The sequence below is a fragment of the Salmo salar genome, unplaced genomic scaffold (assembly GCF_965601325.2).
Source record: "Salmo salar unplaced genomic scaffold, fSalSal1 ptg000257l, whole genome shotgun sequence".
NCBI lineage: Eukaryota > Metazoa > Chordata > Actinopteri > Salmoniformes > Salmonidae > Salmo > Salmo salar.
In genome coordinates, this window is record NW_027675339.1 from 507,501 (window position 1) to 525,000 (window position 17,500).

General features: G+C 42.5%; 1 protein-coding gene and 1 long non-coding RNA gene across 2 annotated transcripts in view; both read left to right on the plus strand.

Moving 5' to 3' along the window:
• The window catches only part of LOC145867284 (NLR family CARD domain-containing protein 3-like), a 2,438-nt gene extending 1,231 nt beyond the window's left edge, over positions 1 to 1,207 (plus strand). Inside the window, exon 2 of the mRNA XM_082971353.1 lies at positions 1 to 1,207. This exon is cut by the window's left edge and continues 611 nt beyond it. Coding sequence (XP_082827479.1) covers positions 1 to 1,185 — 1,185 coding nt within the window. The 3' untranslated portion in view covers positions 1,186 to 1,207.
• The window catches only part of LOC145867298 (uncharacterized), a 680,253-nt gene that overhangs the window by 2,770 nt on the left and 659,983 nt on the right, over positions 1 to 17,500 (plus strand). The gene's annotated exons all lie outside the window — the stretch shown is intronic.

The window sequence follows — 17,500 nt, forward strand, 5'->3', positions numbered from 1 at the left end:
ACAAATCTCATCAAGGGAAATCTGCTTCCCTCTGCTCTCCTCTGGATAACTACCCGACCTGCAGCAGCCAATAGGATCCCTTCAGGGTGTGTTGACCAGGTGACAGAGGTACGAGGGTTCAATGACCCACAGAAGGAGGAGTACTTCAGGAAGAGATTCAGTGATGAGGAGCTGGCCAGCAGAATCATCTCACACATAAAGACATCAAGGAGCCTCCACATCATGTGCCACATTCCAGTCTTCTGTTGGATTTCTGCAACAGTCCTCGAACACATGCTGAAACATAAGACAGAAGAGATGCCCAAGACTCTGACTGAGATGTACACACACCTTGTGGTGTTTCATACCAAACAGAAGGATGAAAAGTATCTTGGGGAAGAAGAGACAGGTCCACACTGGAATAAAGACAGCATTCTGTCACTGGGAAAACTGGCTTTTCAACAGCTTGTGAATGGCAATCTGATTTTCTATGAAGAAGACCTGAAAGAGGCTGGCATTGATGTCAATGAAGCCTCTGTGTACTCAGGATTGTGCACACAGATCTTTAAAGAGGAATGTGTTCTGTACCAAGACAAGGTGTACTGCTTTGTTCATCTGAGCATTCAGGAGTTTCTGGCTGCTGTGTATGTGTTCCTCTCATTCATCAACAACAATGAGAATCTCATGGACAAACAGCAAACAAAGTCCAGCATCTTTTCTCTGCTGTACAGAGACAAGTCTGAAGTTACTGTCTACAAGAGTGCTGTGGATAAAGCCTTACAAAGTGAGATGGGAAACCTGGACCTTTTCCTCCGCTTCCTTCTGGGACTCTCACTGGAGTCCAATCAGAAGCACTTACGAGGTCTACTGACAAAGACAAGAAGCAGCTCACAGAGCCATGAAGACACAGTGAACTACATCAAGGAGAAGATCAGGGAGAATCCCTCTCCAGAGAGGAGCATCAATCTGTTCCACTGTCTGAATGAACTGAATGACCATTCTCTAGTGGAGGAGATCCAAAGCTACCTGAGATCAGGAAGTCTCTCAGAACCCAACCTGTCACCTGCACAGTGGTCAGCTCTGGTCTTTGTGTTGCTGACTTCAGAAAAGGAGCTGGATGTGTTTGACCTGAAGAAATACTCCAGATCAGAGGAAGGTCTTCTGAGGCTGCTGCCAGTGGTCAAAGCCTCCAGAGCTGCTCTGTGAGTAAATAAAATGACATATAAAATCTAATCATCAGGAAGAAATATTATGTTTAGTGAAAAATATGTATTATAATATGTGTATAATATTATTTTGAATAACATATTGAATCAGATATTCAATCTAGTATAACAATATGACCATACAATTCTAGGAGACGGAAGATGAATCTATATGTTGTTTGAGAGAATAAACCTAATGCATCTACCGCTGTCCTTCTATACTACTGGTGTTAAATTAACAGTGTGTTTGTGAAGTCATGATGATCTCTTTGCAGGCTGTCAGGCTGTGGAGTCACAGAGGAAGGCTGTGCTTCTCTGGTCTCAGCTCTGGAGTCAAACCCCTCACACCTGAGAGAGCTGGACCTGAGTAACAATGACCTGAAGGATTCAGGAGTGGAGCTGCTCTCTGCTGGACTGGAGGATCAACACTGCAGACTGAAGACTCTGAGGTCAGTATTCCTTTCGTTGGTCAACAAGTGGTAACTGTTCACCAGATCCACATGTGTTTACCAGACACACATAGTCCACACCATATGTGTTTGGACAGTGAAGCTTACAGTTTTAAATGTGGTGCTATGCTCCAGCATTTTGGATTTGAGATGTTTCATATTAGGTGACCTTACATAATGTCACCTTTTATTTGAGGGTATTTTCATGCATATCTGTTTTACCGTTTAGAAATTAAAGCACTTTCTGTACGTAGTTCTCCCATTTGAATAAGTCTTAATTATTTGGACAAATTCACTTATATTGTATTAAAGTAGTCATAAGTTTAGTAGTTGTACCATATTCCATGCCTGCAGTGATTACATCAAGCTTGTGATTCTACTAACTTGTTGAATTCATTTTTCAGTTTGTTTTGGTTGTGTTTTGGATGATGTTTTTCCTAATAGAAACTGAATGGTGAATAATGTCCTGTCATTTTGGAGTCACTTCACTTGTATTGTCAGTAAGAATAGAAGATGTTTCTGAACACTTCTACATTCATGTGGATGCTACCATGATTATGAATAATCATGAATGAATCGTTAATGATGATGAATGAGAAAGTTACAGAGGCACAAAGATCAGACCCCCTCTGTTATTGGTGTTATTCTGTATACTTCTGGCCCTTCTTTGGACACTGTGTTAACTAACCTCCAGACGAGCTTCAATGCCATACACCTCTCCTTCCGTGGCCTCCAACTGCTCTTAACTACAAGTAAAACTAAATGCATGCTCTTCAACCGATCGCTGCCTGCACCTGCCCGCCCGTCCAGCATCACTACTCTGGATGCTTCTGACTTAGAATATGTGGACACCTACAAATACCTAGGTGTCTGGTTAGACTGTAAACTCTCCTTCCAGACTCACTATAAGCATCTCCAATCCAAAGTTAAATCTAGAATTGGCTTCCTATTTCGCAACATAGCATCCTTCACTCATGCTGCCAAACATACCCTTATAAAACTGACCATCCTACCGATCCTCGACTTCGGCGATGTCATTTACAAAATAGCCTCCAATACCCTACTCAATACATTGAATGCAGTCTATCACAGTGCCATCCGTTTTGTCACCAAATCCCCATATACAGTACTACCCACCACTGCAACCTGTACGCTCTCGTTGTCTGGCCCTCGCTTCATACTCGTCGCCAAACCCACTGGCTCCAGGTCATCTACAAGACCCTGCTAGGTAAAGTCCCCCCTTATCTCCGCTCACTGGTCATCATAGCAGCACCCACCTGTAGCACGCGCTCCAGCAGGTATATCTCCCTGGTCACCCCCAAAGCCAATTCCTCCTTCGGCCGCCTCTTCTTCCAGTTCTCTGCTGCCAATGACTGGAACGAACTACAAAAATCTCTAAAACTGGAAACACTTATCTCCCTCACTAGCTTTAAGCACCAGCTGTCAGAGCAGCTCACAGATTACTGCACCTGTACATAGCCCATCTATAATTTAGCCCAACTACCTCTTCCCCTACTGTATTTATTTATTTAGCTCCTTTGCTCCCCATTATTTCTACTTTGCACTTTCTTCCACTGCATATCTACCATTCCAGTGTTTTACTTGCTATATTGTATTTACTTTGCCACCATGGCCTTTTTTTGCCTTTACCTCCCTTATTTCACTTCATTTGCTCACATTGTATATAGACTTATTTTTCTACTGTATTATTGACTGTATGTTTGTGTAATACCCTTGTTTGAACCAAGTATTGAGTTTATTTGTTATAATTAATTGGTATTATATTTAAAAGATGATTGAATTGCTCCTAAACTGTAATGTTGTTAATGCATTATGCTTTTTGAAGAAATATTTATTTAATGTATAAGTGAATACATTTACATTTACATTTTAGTCATTTAGCAGACGCTCTTATCCAGAGCGACTTACAAATTGGTGCATTCACCTATAATATCCAGTGGAACAACCACTTTACAATAGTGCATCTAAATCTTTTAAGGGGGGGGTTAGAAGGATTACTTTATCCTATCCCAGGTATTCCTTGAAGAGGTGGGGTTTCAGGTGTCTCCGGAAGGTGGTGATTGACTCCGCTGTCCTGGCGTCGTGAGGGAGCTTGTTCCACCATTGGGGTGCCAGAGCAGCGAACAGTTTTGACTGGGCTGAGCGGGAACTGTGCTTCCTCAGAGGTAGGGAGGCGAGCAGGCCAGAGGTGGATGAACGGAGTGCCCTTGTTTGGGTGTAGGGCCTGATCAGAGCCTGAAGGTACGGAGGTGCCGTTCCCCTCACAGCTCCGTAGGCAAGCACCATGGTCTTGTCGCGGATGCGAGCTTCGACTGGAAGCCAGTGGAGAGAGCGGAGGAGCGGGGTGACGTGAGAGAACTTGGGAAGGTTGAACACCAGACGGGCTGCGGCGTTCTGGATGAGTTGTAGGGGTTTAATGGCACAGGCAGGGAGCCCAGCCAACAGCGAGTTGCAGTAATCCAGACGGGAGATGACAAGTGCCTGGATTAGGACCTGCGCCGCTTCCTGTGTGAGGCAGGGTCGTACTCTGCGAATGTTGTAGAGCATGAACCTACAGGATCGGGTCACCGCCTTGATGTTGGTGGAGAACGACAGGGTGTTGTCCAGGGTCACGCCAAGGCTCTTAGCACTCTGGGAGGAGGACACAAGGGAGTTGTCAACCGTGATGGCGAGATCATGGAACGGGCAGTCCTTCCCCGGGAGGAAGAGCAGCTCCGTCTTGCCGAGGTTCAGCTTGAGGTGGTGATCCGTCATCCACACTGATATGTCTGCCAGACATGCAGAGATGCGATTCGCCACCTGGTTGTCAGAAGGGGGAAAGGAGAAGATTAATTGTGTGTCATCTGCATAGCAATGATATGAGAGACCATGTGAGGATATGACAGAGCCAAGTGACTTGGTTTATAGCGAGAATAGGAGTGGGCCAAGAACAGAGCCCTGGGGGACACCAGTGGTGAGAGCACGTGGTGCGGAGACAGATTCTCGCCACGCCACCTGGTAGGAGCGACCTGTCAGGTAGGACGCAATCCAAGCGTGCGCGGTGCCGGAGATGCCCAGCTCGGAGAGAGTGGAGAGGAGGATCTGATGGTTCACGGTATCAAAGGCAGCAGATAGGTCTAGAAGGATGAGAGCAGAGGAGAGAGAGTTAGCTTTAGCAGTGCGGAGAGCCTCCGTGACACAGAGAAGAGCAGTCTCAGTTGAATGCCCAGTCTTGAAACCTGACTGATTAAGATCAAGAAGGTCATTCTGAGAGAGATAGCAAGAGAGCTGGTCAAGCACGGCGCGTTCAAGAGTTTTGGAGAGAAAGGAAAAAAGGGATACTGGCCTGTAGTTGTTGACATCGGAGGGATCGAGTGTAGGTTTTTTCAGAAGGGGTGCAACTCTCGCTCTCTTGAAGACGGAAGGGACGTAGCCAGCGGTCAAGGATGCGTTGATGAGCGAGGTGAGGTAGGGGAGAAGGTCTCCGGAAATGGTCTGGAGAAGAGAGGAGGGGATAGGGTCAAGTGGGCAGGTTGTTGGGCGGCCGGTCGTCACAAGACGCGAGATTTCATCTGGAGAGAGAGGGGAGAAAGAGGTCAAAGCACAGGGTAGGGCAGTGTGAGCAGGACCAGCAGTGTCGTTTGACTTAGCAAACGAGGATCGGATGTCGTCAACCTTCTTTTCAAAATGGTTGACGAAGTCATCCGCAGAGAGGGAGGAGGGGGGGGGAGGTGGAGGAGGATTCAGGAGGGAGGAGAAGGTAGCAAAGAGCTTCCTAGGGTTAGAGGCAGATGCTTGGAGTTTAGAGTGGTAGAAAGTGGCTTTAGCAGCGGAGACAGAAGAGGAAAATGTAGAGAGGAGGGAGTGAAAGGATGCCAGGTCCGCAGGGAGGCGAGTTTTCCTCCATTTCCGCTCGGCTGCCCGGAGCCCTGTTCTGTGAGCTCGCAGTGAGTCGTCGAGCCACGGAGCAGGAGGGGAGGACCGAGCCGGCCTGGAGGATAGGGGACAGAGGAAATCAAAGGATGCAGAGAGGGAGGAGAGGAGGGTTGAGGAGGCAGAATCAGGAGATAGGTTGGAGAAGGTTTGAGCAGAGGGAAGAGATGATAGGATGGAAGAGGAGAGAGTAGCGGGAGAGAGAGAGCGAAGGTTGGGACGGCGCAATACCATCCGAGTAGGGGGAGAGTGAGAAGTGTTGGATGAGAGCGAGAGGGAAAAGGATACAAGGTAGTGGTCGGAGACTTGGAGGGGAGTTGCAATGAGATTAGTGGAAGAACAGCATCTAGTAAAGATGAGGTCAAGCGTATTGCCTGCCTTGTGAGTAGGGGGGGAAGGTGAGAGGGTGAGGTCGAAAGAGGAGAGGAGTGGAAAGAAGGAGGCAGAGAGGAATGAGTCGAAGGTAGACGTGGGGAGGTTAACCTCTATGGGACCGGCGGGACGAATTCGTCCCACCTACGTAACAGCCACTGCCAGCCTGTGGCGCGATTTTCAAAATCTTCAAAATCCTATTACTTCAATTTCTCAAACATATGACTATTTTACAGCCATTTAAAGATAAGACTCTCGTTAATCTAACCACACTGTCCGATTTCAAAAAGGCTTTACAACGAAAGCAAAACATTAGATTATGTCAGCAGAGTACCAAGCCAGAAATAATCAGACACCCATTTTTCAAGCCAGCATATAATGTCACCAAAACCCAGAAGACAGCTAAATGCAGCACTCACCTTTGATGATCTTCATCAGATGACAACCCTAGGACATTATGTTATACAATACATGCATGTTTTGTTCAATCAAGTTCATATTTATATCAAAAACCAGCTTTTTACATTAGCATGTGACGTTCAGAACTAGCATACCCCCCGCAAACTTACGGGGAATTCGCTAACATTTTACTAAATTACTCACGATAAACGTTCACAAAAAGCATAACAATTATTTTAAGAATTATAGATACAGACCTCCTCTATGCACTCGATATGTCCGATTTTAAAATAGCTTTTTGGTGAAAGCACATTTTGCAATATTCTAAGTACATAGCCCAGGCATCACGGGCTCGCTATTTAGACACCCGGCAAGTTTAGCACTCACCATAATCATATTTACTATTATAAAAATGTCATTACCTTTTGTTGTCTTCGTCAGAATGCACACCCAGGACGTCTACTTCAATAACAAATGTTGGTTTGGTCCAAAATAATCCATCGTTATATCCGAATAGCGGCGTTTTGTTCGTGCGTTCCAGACACTATCCGAAATAGTAAAGAAGTGTCGCGCGCTTGGCGCAATTCCTGACAATAAAATTCAAAGTATTCCATTGCTGTACGTCGAAGCATGTCAACCGCTGTTTAAAATCAATTTTTACGTCATTTTTCTCGTAGAAAAGCGATAATATTCCGACAGGGAATCTCCTTTTCGGCAAACAGAGGAAAAAATCCCAAAGGCGGGGGCGGTCGGGGTCACGCGCATAAGCTAGTGTCTCTTGATGGGCCACTTGAGAAAGGCGATAATGTGTTTCAGCCTGGGGCTGGAATGACGACATTCTCTTTTTTCCCGGGCTATGAGAGCCTATGGAAGACGTGGGAAGTGTCACGTTAGAGCAGAGATCCTTAGTAAATGATAGAGATGGCAAAGAAGTTCCAGAAATGGTCAGACAGGCCACTTCCTGTAAAGGAATCTCTCAGGTTTTGACCTGCCATTTGAGTTCTGTTATACTCACAGACACCATTCAAACAGTTTTAGAAAATTTAGGGTGTTTTCTATCCATATGTAATAAGTATATGCATATTCTAGTTACTGAGTAGGAGTGGTAACCAGATTAAATCGGGTATGTTTTTTATCCAGCCGTGTCAATGCTGCCCCCTAGCCCTAACAGGTTAAAGTCACCCAGAACTGTGAGAGGTGAGCCATCCTCAGGAAAGGAACTTATCAAGGCGTCAAGCTCATTGATGAACTCTCCAAGGGAACCTGGAGGGCGATAAATGATAAGGATGTTAAGCTTGAAAGGGCTGGTAACTGTGACAGCATGGAATTCAAATGAGGAGATAGACAGATGGGTCAGGGGAGAAAGAGAGAATGTCCACTTGGGAGAGATGAGGATTCCAGTGCCACCACCCCGCTGGCTCGATGCTCTAGGGGTATGCGAGAACACGTAGTCAGACGAGGAGAGAGCAGTAGGAGTAGCAGTGTTATCTGTGGTGATCCATGTTTCCGTCAGCGCCAGGAAGTCTAGGGACTGGAGGGTAGCATAGGCTGAGATGAACTCAGCCTTGTTGGCCGCAGACCGGCAGTTCCAGAGGCTGCCGGAGACCTGGAACTCCACGTGGGTCGTGCGCGCTGGGACCACCAGGTTAGAGCGGCAGCGGCCACGCGGTGTGGAGCGTTTGTATGGCCTGTGCAGAGGAGAGAGAACAGGGATAGGCAGACACATAGTAGACAAGCTACAGAAGAGGCTACGCTAATGCAAATGAGATTGGAGTGACAAGTGGACTACACGTCTCGAATGTTCAGGAAGTTAAGCTTACGTTGCAAAAATGTTATTGACTAAAATGATACAGTACTGCTGGCTGGTGGAGTAGGCTAGCTAGCAGTGGCTGCGTTGTTGACTTTGAACGTGTAGCTGGCTAGGTAACCTCGGTAGTTTCAGTACTACACCTTGTCATGATACAAAGCAACTTTGTAGCTAGCTAGCTAACATAACACTAATCAAGACGTTCCTTGTAGTGTATTTAGTTTCAACAATGCTGCTCGTCGGTAATAGTTGGCTAGGTTAGGAAAAATGGCGTCGCGGGGGACGGAAATAGCTGGCTAGCTAACCTCGATGGCTGGCTAGCTAACAATTATCAATTAACAATTATCAAGCTATGACAAAGACAACTAGGTAGCTAGCTAGGTAACACTGCACTAGTCAAATCGTTCCGTTGTGAAGTATTAGTAACTACAGCGCTGCTAGTCGGTAACGGATGGCTATCTGGCAGTGGGTTAATGATGACTAGGTGTGTTGAGTAAGTCTGGCGCCGCGTCGCGGCTGGCTAGCACACCTCCATAATACTCAAACTCAAACTACACAATTATCTTAGATACAGAGACAGCACAGACAACTATGTAGCTGGCTAACTAACACTAACACCACACTAATCAAGTCGTTGCGTTGTAATGTAATAGTTTCTGCGGTGCTGCTAGTCGGTAGAAGTTGGCCAGCTAACAGTGATGACTAGCTAGTTAGCAGCTAGCAGTGTTGACTACGTTAGGAGGACGAAGATAGCTAGCCTCGATAATTACTCAGTTACTCTAAACTACACAATTATCTTTGATACAAAGACGGCTATGTAGCTAGCTAAGAAGAATTGCTCAGATCAAACAAATCAAGCCGTTGTAATGTAGCGAAGTGGAATATTACCTGTGGAGCGAAGCGTGGTGCGACTGCTCGCTCCAAACCGGAAGTTGATGAATAGTTTGTTTTACTTTGAAGTTTACGTTTTGACCAATAAGGTCACTTGTTAAGTTGTGGCCAATGGGAGTTGACCTGGTTAACGGGAGGGAAAAAGACGTTGATGAAAGGATGGACGTTTTACCTCAGGACGGTTGGTGAAGAAAAATTATAAAAGAAGACGACAGAACTACAACAAAACCCATAGCTACTAAGACATGAAGGGAAATACATGTTTTATTTAATAAAAGAGTTGTTATAATTTTGTTAAAACTTAGTAAAGACTGAAGCTACCGTCTCGTCGTGGAGGTATTAGCCAGCCTAGAGGTTAGCCTAGCATCGTGTGACACCGGGAGATAATTGCTTGGGAAGCTTAACGAGTTCGTGTTGCCATGGGGATATCGGTTACTAAGGAGTACTGTCTGCATGGGTAGCTGTGCTGCCTTGGACTTTGTGAGGAAACCTGCATGGAACTGCCATACTTCGCTGAGGGAATATCTACCAAGTCGTGAGTAACCACAATGTGAGGTGCTTAATTTGGACACGGGTTGTGCACGACTCATTGGGGTTTATTATTATTATTTTTTTCTTTTGATGTTGTGTCTGAACATGTATTTGTGTTTGAAAATGTTTTAATACACATATGGAACATTATGTATGTTGCCTTGGTGGAGTCATTAATTGTTTTAATTTAATGCATGGGATGGTTTATCCTGATTCAATAACAGAAACCTATAATCATTTCATCTGAAGTTAATACCCTATTGTCATAACCCTAGATAGTTTACAATAGGAATTCTTATTGGAGATGTCCTTCTCACCTAACATCCCATGCTGCTGAGATACTCTACATATGTTAATATTGTCAGAGTCATATTCAAGCCTGGTGAGAGGGTTACATTTGTTTAACTCCATGTGTTACTCTGTGTTGTTATATGTGTCGAACTGCTTTGCTTTAACTTGGCCAGGTCGTAATTGTAAATGAGAACTTGTTCTCAACTTGCCTACCTGGTTAAATAAAGGTGCAATAAATAAATAAATTGGTAATGATGAGAGGTTAGCATGTTTTGTTGTAGCCTCTGCTATTGGTAATGGTGAGAGGTTAGCATGTTTTGTTGTAGCCTCTGTTATTGGTAATGATGAGAGGTTAGCATGTTTTGTTGTAGCCTCTGTTATTGGTAATGTTGAGAGGTTAGCATGTTTTGTTGTATCCTCTGTTATTGGTAATGGTGAGAAGTTAGCTGTTTTGTTGTATCCTCTGTTATTGGTAATGGTGAGAGGTTAGCATGTTTTGTTGTAGCCTCTGTTATTGGTAATGGTGAGAGGTTAGCATGTTTTGTTGTAGCCTCTGTTATTGGTAATGGTGAGAGGTTAGCATGTTTTGTTGTAGCCTCTGTTATTGGTAATGGTGAGAGGTTAGCATGTTTTGTTGTAGCCTCTGTTATTGGTAATGGTGAGAGGTTAGCATGTTTTGTTGTATCCTCTGTTATTGGTAATGGTGAGAGGTTAGCATGTTTTGTTGTATCCTCTGTTATTGGTAATGGTGAGAGGTTAGCATGTTTTGTTGTAGCCTCTGTTATTGGTAATGGTGAGAGGTTAGCATGTTTTGTTGTAGCCTCTGTTATTGGTAATGGTGAGAGGTTAGCATGTTTTGTTGTAGTCTCTGTATTGGTAATGGTGAGAGGTTAGCATGTTTTGTTGTAGCCTATGTTATTGGTAATGGTGAGAGGTTAGCATGTTTAGTTGTAGCCTCTGTTATTGGTAATGGTGAGAGGTTAGCATGTTTTGTTGTATCCTCTGTTATTGGTAATGGTGAGAGGTTAGCATGTTTTGTTGTAGCCTCTGTTATTGGTAATGGTGAGAGGTTAGCATGTTTTGTTGTATCCTCTGTTATTGGTAATGGTGAGAGGTTAGCATGTTTTGTTGTAGCCACTGTTATTGGTAATGGTGAGAGGTTAGCATGTTTTGTTGTAGCCTCTGTTATTGGTAATGGTGAGAGGTTAGCATGTTTTGTTGTAGCCTCTGTTATTGGTAATGGTGAGAGGTTAGCATGTTTTGTTGTAGCCTCTGTTATTGGTAATGGTGAGAGGTTAGCATGTTTTGTTGTAGCCTCTGTTATTGGTAATGGTGAGAGGTTAGCATGTTTTGTTGTAGCCTCTGTTATTGGTAATGGTGAGAGGTTAGCATGTTTTGTTGTAGCCTCTGTAACTCTCTCACTCATTATTATTCATGATCTTTCTCAATCATGGCAGTCACAGGGTTGATGTAGTCATTGCAGTCAAAGAATATGGGACCAAATACTAAACATTTGACTAATTTAATACACTATGAGTGAATTGGTCAGAAAACATATGACTTCTTTAAATAGGGGGACTAGATGCATAAAGTGCTTTCATTTTTCTAAATGGTGAATCAGATATGTATGAAAATATCCTCAAATAAAAGGTGACATTATATACTGTCACCTCATATGAAACATTTGATCTGAAATTCAAAATGTTGGAGTATAGAGCCACATTTAAAATGTTATCTTCACTGTCAAAATAGATATGGTGTGGACTGTATACTCAATACAATCTAAATCTGATACCTCACTGTCTGTCTTTTGACTGATACTGCTTTTAAACTGGTCTGGTCAGTCTACTCAAATATTTGTACTATACATGTTTCTATCTGCAGGCAAAACTTTGATAATTTGTAATTTATAATATGATACTTTAATGTATGAGTAGATATGGCAGGTTTCAGGACACTGATGTATCTGAATATTTTGAAGAAATATACTGCCACTATTTTCACCAGCCAAAGAATAGCAGTGTGGTTTTAATATGATTTGACTCTTTGCAGGCTGTCAGGCTGTCTAGTCACAGAGGAAGGCTGTGCTTCTCTGGTCTCAGCTCTGAGGTCAAACCCAACACATTATTTGTAAACGGGTAACAGCGTAAACAGAGAAAGCTAAGCGTGTCATTTTAATACAAAATGTCTGTCATTGTATTTCTTCTGTGTTGGCAGACTCACTGGCTGTAAACTCACAGACACATCCTGTAAAGTGTTGGCCTCAGTTCTCAGTTCAAACCCCTCACACCTGAGAGAGCTGGACCTGAGTAACAATGACCTGAAGGATTCAGGAGTGGAGCTGCTCTCTGCTGGACTGGAGGATCCACACTGCAGACTGGAGACTTTGAGGTTAGTATTCCTGTAGTTGGTCAACAAGTGTTTCGTTGTCGTCTCTGTTATTGGTAATGGTGAGAGGTTAGCATGTTTTGTTGTAGCCTCTGTTATTGGTAATGGTGAGAGGTTAGCTTGTTTTGTTGTAGCCTCTGTTATTGGTAATGGTGAGAGGTTAGCATGTGTTGTTGTAGCCTCTGTTATTGGTAATGGTGAGAGGTTAGCATGTGTTGTTGTAGCCTCTGTTATTGGTAATGGTGAGAGGTTAGCATGTTTTGTTGTAGCCTCTGTTATTGGTAATGGTGAGAGGTTAGCATGTTTTGTTGTATCCTCTGTTATTGGTAATGGTGAGAGGTTAGCATGTTTTGTTGTAGCCTCTGTTATTGGTAATGGTGAGAGGTTAGCATGTTTTGTTGTAGCCTCTATTGGTAATGGTGAGAGGTTAGCATGTTTTGTTGAATCCTCTGTTATTGGTAATGGTGAGAGGTTAGCATGTTTTGTTGTAGCCTCTGTTATTGGTAATGGTGAGAGGTTAGCATGTTTTGTTGTATCCTCTGTTATTGGTAATGGTGAGAGGTTAGCATGTTTTGTTGTAGCCTCTGTTATTGGTAATGGTGAGAGGTTAGCATGTTTTGTTGTAGTCTCTGTATTGGTAATGGTGAGAGGTTAGCATGTTTTGTTGTAGCCTATGTTATTGGTAATGGTGAGAGGTTAGCATGTTTAGTTGTAGCCTCTGTTATTGGTAATGGTGAGAGGTTAGCATGTTTTGTTGTATCCTCTGTTATTGGTAATGGTGAGAGGTTAGCATGTTTTGTTGTAGCCTCTGTTATTGGTAATGGTGAGAGGTTAGCATGTTTTGTTGTATCCTCTGTTATTGGTAATGGTGAGAGGTTAGCATGTTTTGTTGTAGCCACTGTTATTGGTAATGGTGAGAGGTTAGCATGTTTTGTTGTAGCCTCTGTTATTGGTAATGGTGAGAGGTTAGCATGTTTTGTTGTAGCCTCTGTTATTGGTAATGGTGAGAGGTTAGCATGTTTTGTTGTAGCCTCTGTTATTGGTAATGGTGAGAGGTTAGCATGTTTAGTTGTAGCCTCTGTTATTGGTAATGGTGAGAGGTTAGCTTGTTTTGTTGTAGCCTCTGTTATTGGTAATGGTGAGAGGTTAGCATGTGTTGTTGTAGCCTCTGTTATTGGTAATGGTGAGAGGTTAGCATGTTTTGTTGTAGCCTCTGTTATTGGTAATGGTGAGAGGTTAGCATGTTTTGTTGTATCCTCTGTTATTGGTAATGGTGAGAGGTTAGCATGTTTTGTTGTAGCCTCTGTTATTGGTAATGGTGAGAGGTTAGCATGTTTTGTTGTAGCCTCTGTTATTGGTAATGGTGAGAGGTTAGCATGATGTAGTCGTTGCAGTCAAAGAATATGGGACCAAACACTAAACTTTTGACTAATTTAATACACTATGAGTGAATTGGTCAGGAAACATATGACTTCTTTAACCTCTCTAGGCCAGGTGGCACCAAATCGTCCCACCTACGTAACAGCCAGTGTAATCCTGTGGCGCGTTATTCAAAAACCTCAAAAATGCAAAAACTTCAATTTCTCAAACATATGACTATTTTACACCATTTTAAAGACAAGACTCTCGTTAATCTAACCACACTGTCCGATTTCAAAAAGGCTTTACAACGAAAGCAAAACATTAGATTATGTCAGCAGAGTACCCAGCCAGAAATAATCAGACACCCATTTTTCAAGCTAGCATATAATGTCACATAAACCCAAACCACAGCTAAATGCAGCACTAACCTTTGATGATCTTCATCAGATGACAAACCTAGGACATTATGTTATACAATACATGCATGTTTTGTTCAATCAAGTTCATATTTATATCAAAAAACAGCTTTTTACATTAGCATGTGACTAGCATGTGACTAGCATTCCCACCGAACACTGCCGGTGAATTTACTAAATTACTCACGATAAACGTTCACAAAAAGCACAACAATTATTTTAAGAATTATAGATACACAACTCCTCTATGCACTCGATATGTCCAATTTTAAAATAGCTTTTCGGTGAAAGCACATTTTGCAATATTCTCAGTAGATAGCCCGGCATCACAGGGCTAGCTATTTAGACACCCAGCAAGTTTAGCACTCACCAAAGTCAGATTTACTATAAGAAAAATGTTATTACCTTTGCTGTCTTCGTCAGAATGCACTCCCAGGACTTCTACTTCAATAACAAATGTTGGTTTGGTTCAAAATAATCCATAGTTATATCCAAACAGCGGCGTTTTGTTCGTGCGTTCAAGACACTATCCGAAAGGGTAAAGAAGGGTGACGAGCATGGCGCAATTCGTGACAAAAAAATTCTAAATATTCCATTACCGTACTTCGAAGCATGTCAACCGCTGTTTAAAATCAATTTTTTATGCCATTTTTCTCATAAGAAAGCGATAATATTCCGACCGGGAATCTGCGTTTAGATAAAAAGAAGAAAGAAAATAAAGCATGGGGTCGACTCGGGCACGCGCCTAAGCCCATTGTCCTCTGATCGGCCATTTGCCAAAAGCGATAATGTGTTTCAGCCAGAGGCTGCATCGATATCGTTCAGCTTTTTCCCAGGCTCTGAGAGCGTATGGGAGCCGTAGGAAGTGTCACGTTAGAGCAAAGATCCTCAGTCTTCAATAAAAAGAGCCAAGATGAAACACAACTTGTCAGACAGGCCACTTCCTGCATGGAATCTTCTCAGGTTTTGGCCTGCCATTTGAGTTCTGTTATACACAGACACCATTCAAACAGTTTTAGAAACTTTAGGGTGTTTTCTATCCAAAGCCAATAATTATATGCATATTCTAGTTACTGGGCAGGAGTAGTAACCAGATTAAATCGGGTACGTTTTTATCCGGCCGTGTCAATACTGCCCCATAGCCCTAACAGGTATAGGGGGACTAGATAGATAAAGTGCTTTTATTTTTCTAAATGGTGAAACAGATATGTATGAAAATATCCTCATATAAAAGGTGACATTATATACTGTCACCTCATATGAAACATTTGATCTGAAATCCAAAATGTTGGAGTTTAGAGCCACATTTAACCTCTATGGGCAAGCGTCCCACCCCTGGTACACCCTATCAACAACAGGTGAAATATCAAGAGCGCCAAATTTGAAAACAATTAAATGTCATAATTCAAATTTCTCAAACATACAACTATCTTACACCCTTTGAAAGATAAACATCTCCTTAATCTAACCACGTTGTCCGATTTCAAAAAGGCTTTACGGCGAAAGCATAAAGTTAAATTATGTTAGGAGAGTACATTGAAAATAGCTGTGTGTAATGTTTTGTCACTTCAAAGACAGGCGTCACCAAAAGCAGAAAACCAGCTAAAATTATGCACTAACGTTTGACAATCTCCATCAGATGACACTCCTAGGACATTATGTTAGACAATACATGCATTTTTTGTTCTATCATGTTCATATTTATATCCAAAAACAGCGTTTTACTATGGCGTTGATGTTGAGGAAATCTTTTCCCTCCAATAACCGCCAGTCAATCAGCACAACAAATTAAATAATTACTATTCGAAAACATTGGTAAAATATTATATTGTCATTCAAAGAATTATAGATTTACATCTCTTGAACGCAACCGGATTGCCAGATTTAAAAATAACCTTACTGGGAAATCACACTTTGCAATAATCTGAGCACTGCGCCCAGAAAAATACGCTTTGCGATACAGACTAACCGCCATGTTGGAGAGATCTAAAATCGAAAATACTATGTAAATAATCCATTACCTTTGATTCTCTTCATCAGATGTCACTTCCAGGAATCCCAGGTCCATAACAAATGTAGTTTTGTTCGAACAAGCTCATTATTTATGTCCAAAAAGCTCCGTGTCGTTAGCACATGAACTAAGCCCGCTGGACTTGTCTTCATGAAAGACGTGAAAAAAAATATTTACGTTCGTTCAAACATGTCAAACGTTGTATAGCATAAATCATTAGTGCCTTTTTCAACCAGAACATGAATAAAATTGAAGGCGGACGAATGCATTCTCTTTTAAAACGTATTGGAACGAGGGTACCCAACATGAACTCGCGCGCCAGAGTCTAATCGGCCATCACCGTTCCAAGGCTCTTGTTCGGTCAGATCTCACAGTAAAAGACTCAAAACACTTTGTAAAGGCTGGTGACATCTAGTGGAAGCAATAGGAAGTGCCAAAAGATTAATAAGCCCCTGTGTGTTTCAATGGCATAGGCTTAAAGGTAATTCAACACATCAGGTATCCACTTCCTGTCAGAATTTGTTTCAGGGTTTTGACTGCCATATGAGTTCTGTTATACTTACAGACACCATTCAAACAGTTTATAAAAATTCAGAGTGTTTTCTATCCAAACCTGAACAATAATATGCATATTCTAGCTTCTGAGTTGGTGTAGGAGGCAGTTAAAAATGGGCACATATTTTTTTCAAAATTCTCAATACTGGCCCCTATCCCCAATTAAAATGTTATCTTCACTGTCAAAATAGATATGGTGTGGACTGTATACTCAATACAATCTAAATCTGATACCTCACTGTCTGTCTTTTGACTGATACTGCTTTTAAACTGGTCTGGTCAGTCTACTCAAATGTTTGTACTATACATGTTTCTATCTGCAGGCAAAACGTTGATCATTTGTAATTTATAATATGATACATTAATTTCTGAATAGATATGGCAGGTTTCAGGACACTGATGAATCTGAATATGTTGAAGAAATATACTGCCACTATTTTCACCACCAAAGAATAGCAGTTTGATTTTAATATGATTTGACTCTTTGCAGGCTGTCAGGCTGTCTAGTCACAGAGGAAGGCTGTGCTTCTCTGGTCTCAGCTCTGAGGTCAAACCCCTCACACCTGAGAGAGCTGGACCTGAGCTACAATCACCCAGGAGACTCAGGAGTCAGACTGCTCTCTGCTGGACTGGAGGATCCACACTGCAGACTGGAGAAACTCAAGTATGTAGAGGGTTTATGTCAATGTTCATATCAGACATGTTTGACTTTTCAGGCTAGTTAAGACAAACATTCTGACCACCACTTGGACAAAGTTGTGTGTGTGTGTGTGTATTTGTCCTGTGTGTGTGTGTGTGTATTTGTCCTGTGTGTGTGTGTGTGTATTTGTCCTGTGTGTGTGTGTGTGTGTGTGTGTGTGTGTGTGTGTGTGTGTGTGTGTGTGTGTGTGTGTGTGTGTGTGTAATTAATG